At 39.5% G+C, this 9,442-nt stretch overlaps 1 protein-coding gene across 2 annotated transcripts; it reads right to left on the bottom strand.

Annotated features, from left to right (window-relative positions):
• Window positions 1-518: 518 nt before the first annotated feature.
• Window positions 519-8,005, bottom strand: bhmt (betaine-homocysteine methyltransferase). Of its 2 annotated transcripts, none has more exons than XM_044096065.1 (9): window positions 7,934-8,005; window positions 6,940-6,998; window positions 6,641-6,773; window positions 6,427-6,539; window positions 5,600-5,791; window positions 3,329-3,476; window positions 1,931-2,113; window positions 1,073-1,301; window positions 519-971 (listed from the first exon to the last, which is right to left on the bottom strand). In XM_044096065.1, exons 2-9 carry the CDS (start codon window positions 6,952-6,954, stop codon window positions 791-793), a joined length of 1,194 nt encoding a protein of 397 aa, XP_043952000.1. In that variant the 5' UTR covers window positions 6,955-6,998; window positions 7,934-8,005; the 3' UTR covers window positions 519-790. The 2 variants fall into 2 exon arrangements, with proteins under 2 accessions (XP_043952000.1, XP_043952001.1); XM_044096066.1 differs by lacking the exon at window positions 7,934-8,005 and adding an exon at window positions 7,836-7,853.
• Between the last annotated feature and the right edge of the window lie 1,437 nt (window positions 8,006-9,442).

Here is a 9,442-nt window from a genome sequence, read left to right as displayed (position 1 = left end):
CACAGATTTGCTACAGAGTTTTAGAGAAGAGGCAATAAAGTCGTAAATCCCCAAATAATAAGGCAATAAAGTATATAAATGCATACCACAGGTCTGAGATTTTTATCAAAAATAAATAAGTAACTTGAAAGCCATGAGTGACATTTATTCCACTTCAAATTTAAGTGCTACTTTGTGTCGGTCTGTAACATTCAGTTCCAATAAAACACATCTAAGTTTGTGGTTACAAAAAGGCCAAATGTTAAGTAGATTTGGGAACATGGAGACATTTACAAGACATCCCTGGTGGAGGAAAAAGTTTAAACTGGGTTGTTGTTGTTGTGTTGAAAGTTGACTTGTTTTCACTTTTAGCACCCCGTGATGAAACAATCTTTTGTACGTTAATTATTATAAGTAGGAAACTTAGAGGGGTTTTTAGGAAAACCTCCTTCACTTGCTTACCTTCCATGAAATGGTTAGGTAAAAAATAAAAGCATTTCCTCTGCTGTTTCTTACAAACACCAACCCACACATACAGGTTTGGTTCGCTTGATTTATTCGTTCATTTATTGTTTCACACAACATCAGACACTTTTGGAGTGTTATGGCACGAGTTTGAAGCTTGCAGTACAGTTACTTGACATGGTTTATGATCTGACTCAGACTGCTTGTTGAGTCCTAACAGATACTTGGAGACAGGGTTAGATTAGGCAGTTTTGGTTTGTGAAGTCTGAGGGAATGTCACTCATTTTTTTCTGCTTTTATTCAGAGGAGGATTTATTTTGGGGTGTCAGGAGAAGGGACGGGGAGCTCAGGCATTTTGGGTGGCTTTGTCAAAAAGCACTTTCAGCTGCTCCTTGGAGGTGGCCTCTTTCTGTTGCATCAGGTCAGCGTGTCCCTTGGTGACACCCCAGCTGTCGGGTTTGGACATCGAAGGACAAAATGGCCGCCCGGAGGCGGGCTGTAGTTTCTCCCAGTATTCCCGACGGGCCCTACACACAGGACCAGATCCCAGTAGTTTACACGTTGATCCTTTTACTTTTATCCCAAAAGGGAAATGACTTAAAACGTAATACTTTAGAGAATTATCTACCTGGCTCTGACCCAGGGCTTGGTATGCAGCTCCAAGCCGGTGCCCCATTTGCCGTGCTTCTCGGAGCCGGCAGGAAGGAAACCCCGCTCAGGTTCCAGCTCTTCAGAAACAGCACGGATGTGGTAGGGCTCAAACCCGCAGCACCCGCCGATGTAACGAATGCCGGCGTTGTACGCTTCCCGGGCGTATTTCTGCATCTCCCATCTGGTCAGGATTCTGGGCTCCAGGGCTGTCGGGAAAACGTATGCAAATGATTCTGTAGTGGCAGTTTATTGTCAGTGGGGCTGGATGATACGACTATAATAATAGTATTAATAATAGAGAAACTGAAACTGACAAAAACAATATCTTGACTACCGTAGTCAAACATGTTAAAATCAGCTGCAATAAATCTTGTAAATGGCTCAAAAATGCAGCTAGGAATTCTATAATGTAAAATAAAAAATAAAGCAAGAATTTAGGTAATTTAGTAAGAATTTTTTTCAATATAGATATTACAATCTTAATATCAAATCGATGCATCCCTATTTTCAAGCGGTTGTGAAGGACGGTGGCAAAACCTGAGACTGCTGCTGTGCGAGTTACTCAGCAGGCAGTTGCTAGGTAACAAATTAGTGAGTGAGTTAGTTAATGCCACCAACGTTGCGAGGTTGGCTAAATCCTTTCCTCTGCCTACATCCCCCAGAATCCTGTACGCCTCTAGCTCGGAGTGCAGTAACATTATTGAATATTCTATCCGACGTGTTATCAGCAGATATTGATTATGTGTCTATCGCGATATATATTGCTACTGATTCAACGTCAAGCCCTAACTGTCAGTGTCTGGGGTGAGAAATAAAGGGAAGCTGAAGCGCTCACCGAACGGGAACTCGGGAAGATCGATGAATCCCTGTCGGTTGCAGTCGGGAGTGTGGTAGCCCAGCGGCTGGGACATGTAGTGGGCCTTCAGCCCGGCCTTTTCCACTCCCTCCTTCATCAGCTTCACGGTCTTCACGCAGGTCTCTGGGTCAAAGTGGCAGTTGATGCCGACAATGTTTGCCCCTGCGAAACAAATGAATAACTCTGTAACACTACTACACTGGCAAAACAGTGTGTTTGTTTGTTTGTTGTTATTTTTTTTACTTTTTTCCTGCAATGGTTAACGTTAGTGCGGAAGTATTGTTCTTATTCCAAGAAGCAAACATTGTTGTTTTCTGCCGTAATGTGTTGAAATCACCAGCAGAGGGCAGCACAAGCCTACCATGCTGAAAGTTAAACTTGAAACAGAGTAAAAAGTCAGTGACACCTCTGAAAGCGTTAGTCCTCAAATATGACATTAAGTAGGAAGCTACGTTTTCATTTTACATGACCTGTATTAAAACCGAGGTTTCATGCTGTGAACTACATTCAAAAACTGTAAAACAATAGGAAACTGAACATTAACCAGAGGCAGCAACACATAACTTTGTTGAATTTCAGTTAATTTTAGTCAGCAATCATAAAGGAGGATTATGATTTTCAAACTGTTGTTGATTTTTAGACAAGATGAAAGTTATTTGGAACTTCATCTGCTCTCAGGGTGTTAAAAGATTTTGTAAGAGTTTTCTAAACTGTTTGTCATGAGTTTGACATAAATTGTGTTAAATAAAAGATGAATCAATGGTCCAGCAGAGGGAAAAAAAACAGATATTTCTTGTTCATTGCTGATTTGAAAAATGGGATTTTGTTTCTATCCCTATTTTTTTGTTATTTACAAATAATTTATTCCAGAAGTTTGTGATTTGTGAACTGATTTTTATTGTCATCGTCTTTTCACAATAACTAGTCTTAACATAGTCTAGCATTAGCATATGTCTGGGTTAGCTAGTCATCTTTGCTGTTCGGCAATACTACACACTACATTCCTGCACAAGTGTAATTGTACGACACTATAAGCAAAGTGCCACTTATGATTGAAATATAAATCTAAATACGTCTGCAGAGACCACTGGAAGAAAACACTGGCAGCTTTAAATCCTTAGCACCCTCATTTGTGGGCCACATACTGCATTCAATGGTCTCAAAACCAAACTTTGACTTTCCACAGCAGAACTTTGTGATATGAAGACCAAAAGCAACACTGGTCACATTTAGCCACAGTGCTTAAATGATCCCGTCAGGTTAGGAATACATATATTTCAAAGTTGTCCATGTGTGGTTCAGAATCCATAACCAGGACATAGGAACGGCTTTTACCCGTCAGGCTACAACATGACGGGTTATGAAAAACCTTGTTACCTGCTTTCACAAGCTTGACGGCGCAATCCCCAGGACTGACTCCGTTCAGGTCTCCCTCGGGTCCGATGCACAGAGTCGCAGCCACGGGTTTTCCAGAGGTCTTCAGAACCTGAACGGCCCACTCAGCCTCCTCCACATGCTCAAAGTACTGAATGTGGCAGAATGGACGAGGAAAATCTGAGTTACAATCTGTGACGATTCTTAGGAAGAGGAATCAAAGCACACGAGAGCAGCAACAGTTAGGTGTAGTTCTGGTGGTGTTTGCACCTTTGGATTTTCAGAATATAACCCGCAGAGCATCGTTAAAGTTTCAAAATTATAGGCACCCCTGGAGCAGTAGCACCCCCAGAAAATGTTCAGAAGGTTGGAAAGACAAATAAAGTAAAAACATTGAGTAAAATTTTAGGGGGGCACAACTAAACTAAAAGAAAAGAAAAAAAAGAAGTAATAATAATAATATATATATAATTTTAGTTTTGATTTTATGAATTAATTAAGTAATTGGGTTCTACAACAACTACAAGATGACTTTGTAAGACTTTCTAGGCCAACATTTTTCAAGAGGAGGCCATGGTCCCCCCTTGCCCACCTTTTGAGGACGCCACTGCCCTGTTGAAAATGAGAACAAAACCTGTTATGGAAATGCCAATCTGCATCATATTTCTATTTAAAATATCCTGATATGTGAAAAGAGCTTATGTTGTCACACACTAACAAGTTTTACAAGAGTCTTTTGCATAAAACACAGGCCCAGAGTATCACACATCCTTTACTGTACTTCACAGTATATGTATGAGCTTTTCCACATATTAAAGTTTTGCTTAAGTGTTTGTTGATGAAAAGCTCAATCGTAACCTCGTCTGACCAAAGCGCACAATTACAGCTGCGGATCATCTAAGTAACAGGAATTATTAGAAGTAACTATCATCTTGACCCGGGATGTCGTCAAAGACAATTATCTTGCAACATGGAACTGAATAAACACTCGAATGATAGATTATGAGATTATTCTACTGCAAAATAACTGATTCAATGTAAGGCTTTCTGCCCACCTTTACTTGGCATCTCATTAAATGTAGAGGGAACTGCACCTTAACAAACTTTCATTATGAAAATGATTGCTTTTGTTGCCCTCTTGTGGACATAAACAGTCCACCCACCCTCAATCACAGCAAGCTTTAACCTCCATAATGTTGTTGATGGATTTTTAGTTTGGGAGGGTTTTGTGTGTTGTACGCAGGGAACATTATGAACAGGAAGAATGACAGGAGAAATAAAGTACCAACGTTACGGCGTAAAATTAGAAAACTGTCTGTATATTTAAGGTTACCTGCATGTTTGTTTTTGTTTTTGCTACTTTTGCTAAGAAAGGAAAATCCACACAAAGATATCCTCATTGGGATTTTAAAATGAGAACTCCTTTCGGTGAGGTGACAGTGCATTAACACATTTAGCATTTTTCAATATGGATTATCCGGTCCGCTGCCCAAGGCGACAATAGAAACGTAGTTGGCAGGGGTTCCCAAGAGCTCCAAAATAAAATATATATTTCTGTTTTTTGTGTCCTGAAAAGGTTTTCTGCTACTTGTCTGCATGTGTAGCAGAGTACATTTACCCTTCTGGCAGTTGCCCAGGGCAGCATTAGAAAGAGGAGGGGCACCCAAGAACTACAAAATATATTTTTTCTGTCTGTGGTACCCTGAAATGGTTTGCTATGTGTAGTGGAGTAAGTTTTACTTGCTTGCTGAACACTGGGGAACTAGGTTATCTGCTTCCAGCTGAAAAAAAAATAAATAAATAAAAATCAGACAATTGTTTGCATTTTAATTGGTTGGGGGGGGCGGAAGAAAGAAGGAGGGGCGGTCCTGCCCAGGGGACTATTCCTGCAAGAAACTACAAAAAAAAGTTGGTCCTCATATTAAAGTCATTTATTATCCAGAGCTATATGGAGTAGTTTGTCCACCACTGGACTGCTAGGTGGCTCAAACCTTGGTGCAAACAGCAAGAAAACATGATCTGTAAGACCAGAAAAGAGTGCAAGAATTCTGTAGCTGTCTGAAATATTCCTCCGTCCATTGACCTTCGAAAGCAAAACTCTTCGGGAGGTTTCTTTTCATCTTTAGACAGCTAACAGAATGGAATTTTCTTGTGCCTGTTCAAAAATCCCCAATGAACGAATGAATTGGTTTTACAATCCATGTAAGGCTTTTTAGCTTGACTTTCCGTATGAAATACCTTTGTGTTTCAGCTTTACACGTCTTCTCAACATACCTCTGCGATCAGGAAGTCGACGTTTTTCTTGACGAAGACGTCAATCTGCTTCTTGAAGATGGCCTTGACGTCCTCCTCGCTCTTACAGCTGAGGTACGAGGGCGTCTGCGAGACTCCGCCCGCCACCAGAGCGTCGCCCTCGTTGGCCACCTCCCTGGCCAGGTCGCAAGCCGCCTCGTTGATTTGCTCCCCCTGAAAGTTCACGAGGAGAAAAAGAAGCGCTTCACTTTTACATTTAGCTCGAGAGAACTTTATTGCGTTGCATTTATAACTATAAATGTATTTTATTGTGATTTCATATGATCTATACGGAAGAGGGCCACTGACAAAAAATAATTCAGACTTTAATCTTCTGAAAACGGAAGTCGGAATTCTGAGACTAAATATTTTTGAGAAAAATAGGTCAAAATTAATACTTTTTTTCCTCAGAATTCTGGCTTTAATATTCTGATTCTTGGGGTCAAAATTCTGAGAATAAAATCTGATTTGTTTTATTTTGCAGTAGCCCTAATCCTTCTTCCATAGATATATATATAAACAAAAAGTGGGAAACACATTGCGCAGCCACCAATAATGTAACAACGTAATGTAATAAGCTCCCAAATAATATTGCATTTTTGAGCCCAAGTTTCTGATAACATAAGTTATAATGTTATTCACAAAACATTGAAAATAAATTATTTGAAAACATAATAACTGCTGCCAATAATGTAATAATAAACAAATGGACTGGATAAAAAGCTAGGGTGGGCCTGATTTGGTGTTAAATTTGGTCAGTATATGTGGAAGTTCAGGAAGTGTGAAAACTTTCAGGAACTGTAGCTTACGGTGAAGCGCTGAGTGTTCCCTCTGTTCTCCAGTTTATCATCGCTTGCATAGAAGGTGAAGGTCTGCATGACGTTAGAGCCAGCTCTCAGGAACTCCCTGTGCAGCTGCCGCACTGGAACAACACGCTGCTGTTAGCGCATCGTCTCCACCAAGATTAGAAGACAAGAAGAGAAAGAAAAAATAAAATAAAGAATACAGAACCATGCAGTTTACCTGCTTCGGGGTATTCCGCTGCGGCCTCTGGAGTCCACGGCCCCGCTTTCACGTAGCCTCTCTTCTCCAGGGCGAAGACAAACCCTCCGTCTCCGATGACCACCTCTCCTGCATCCAGGCGCTCCAGAATGCCCTGTGCACGCCACAAGAAAGTTGCAGAAAAAAACAACAACCGTAAAACACAACGCTGTTTGACGTCATTTAAACAAATAAAATAAAAAAAGTGCAAGAGAAAGAGTAACAACATTTTAAACTGAATTGTGCACATTACTCTTCGGCTATTCGCCGTGCGCCCTTACTTTCTTTGGTGCCATGATCTCTGCTGACGCCTCTTTTCAGCTGCACCGTCGCTCCGAGTCTGGGAAAAAGGATCCGTGAAGGCATCCATGCTGCATTTATAGTTCAAGACGGGAGCGCAACCCCTGATGTCACAGCAAGAACCGCCTGCAACCCCTCTCCACACGCGGATCGTCTTTCCAACTCCCTCCCTTGCTATTAGCTAGAAGTTTGCGCAAGGAATTTATTTTGGCTGCTGTTGGACGACAGACAAAATGTGTGATGTTGGCAAAAAAAAAAAAAGTGGCTGTGAAGAGGATTGTTTTCAATGTTTTTCTTTTCTGCGCTCCTGGCTCTGACATCCCAGGAAAGCGCCGAGAAGAAGATAAAAGCCCAGTCTTGTATGCAGCTTGCTTACTTTAGCTCACGCTTCCACTGCATGGCTTTTGTCTTGTACTCATTGATATGTGGTTTCGTTCGAAATGTTACACAATAAACAGCAATATTTTTTGGTTGATTTAGCCTGTCAAAGCAAAACTAAATAAATAAATAAGAAAGGGGAAAAAATTAGTTCCAAATTACTTTATAAGCAAGCTAAACAGCCTTCAAATTAAATGTTACATTAGGAAGCTAAACGAAATGTTTAACACTGAGCTAAATAGTATTTCGACTGCTAACCAAATATTTAGTTCCAAAGTAATTATTTATTTTCCTTACTTTAATTTCCAAACTAAACATTACATTTTCACATTAAGCATTTAGCTTGCAAGCTAAATATTTAGCTTCCTAGCTAAATACCAAGCAAGCTAAACATTCAGCTAAGTACTTAGCTTCTCCCGTTAAATATTTTGATTGCTAGCTAAATAGCAACCTAAAGTGCTAAATATTTATCTCGTAGCTAAATTTAGGTTCAAGCTACCTGTCTAGCTAATATGCTAATTAGCTTGGTGGTAATCGCTTCTGTGGTCGCTCAAGTAACGTGTTTTTTCATTAGTAGTATTATTATAATTGTATCACCAATTGTTTTCCTCTTGAGGTGTCCAACGTGTTAGCTGAGAATAGCACGTGCCATTTTAATGGCTCCACCTGTAGACGCGCTCGTGGATGTACAGCAACAGCTTTTGCCTCAACATCCGCCACTGCAGTCAAAAAAGGACACTTCCTGTTCATGTTTGATTCACTCTTTAGTTGCTTTACAGAGAGAAGATAGTCATGGGGAAATGTGTGGAAAATCTGGTGTATTGATTGATTGAGTTTTAATTATATATTGATTAAATAATAATTTATGAAGATGTAGCAAAGAAGGCTAACCATGACATGTTCTGTAGGTGAAAAACTATATTGAAAATTAGTTTGACTGATTTTACAGAGAACTCTAATCTTGTAGACTTAGTGATTTACTAATTCATAATTCAGACTACATTTTAGGACAGTGTTGGGAGGAAACCTATTTAAAGACGCAAATGACTCAAAACTGGGGGATGGAGGGGTAGATAAAACGCTTAAAGCTTCTCTTTCTCCATCCCATAAAATCAGTGTGAATCAGTAGTTACCATAGGAAGGTGCGTTACCAGGCAAAATGTGTCGTTTCACTGACATACAGAGTGTGCTGAATACAAAATGTCTTCATTCCTGGTGCTGTGTTGTGGTTTTTCACGGCAACAACAACAACAAAAAATAGTAGAGGCCATGGTTTGCAAGAAATAAGTTTTTCAGTCCAGATTACCATGGCGACGCCCTGCTGTGATGAGGCAGCCTGGACCAGGTCCTGCTAACAAGAAACTGAGGAGAAACCAACGCAAAGTTTGTCCTGTGGCACAGTCTAGAAGGAAATAAGTTTTATTTTAACCATAATCTGTCTGACTTATGGGTTACTAGACAATCGTTCAGTAATACCTGAAATCTTTCCATAATACCTCAAATTGGTAAATATTGTGTCATCACAGCAACCTTATTTCTTTGTGCTATGGACTTTGAAAATTAGCTTTTTCTTAATAAACTGAGAGTAATGCCAAAGAGATAAAACTAAAAATATAAGTTTCTTCTTTTAACCACTTCCCAATAAAAACACTTCTGGACTAAAGTGTTTTTTTTCCGCTTACATTTTGTAAAGCTAAAATTTTTCATTGCCAAAAATCTCTTGATCCTTAGTTGCAGGTCAAAAAAATAAGACAGTCTGGAGGTAATATATTCTGTTATACAGAGATGGCCCAAAGTTTTCTGAGGCCTTGAGCTTAATTTTGTTAGGGACCACTGTTCCTGTTAAGACCATAATCACCACCAATAGAGTTTTAATACAGATTTAAAATCTAGAAAAAGAAAAGGTTATTGTTGACACGTTTAGATAGCACACTTGGCCAGTTTATTTAAATCTTACATTTTAAGCAATTTAAAACATTTTAATTAATTTAATCTGAAACAGTCAAATAATCTTTAATACTACACTTAATCTAGTAAAAAAAAAAGAGAAAAATACAATATATTTGGTCTGTGTTGCAATGCAAGCACTTATGTACGACGACATGT

The sequence above is a fragment of the Gambusia affinis genome, linkage group LG17 (assembly GCF_019740435.1).
Source record: "Gambusia affinis linkage group LG17, SWU_Gaff_1.0, whole genome shotgun sequence".
NCBI lineage: Eukaryota > Metazoa > Chordata > Actinopteri > Cyprinodontiformes > Poeciliidae > Gambusia > Gambusia affinis.
This window is presented reverse-complemented; position numbering and strand designations above follow the sequence as displayed.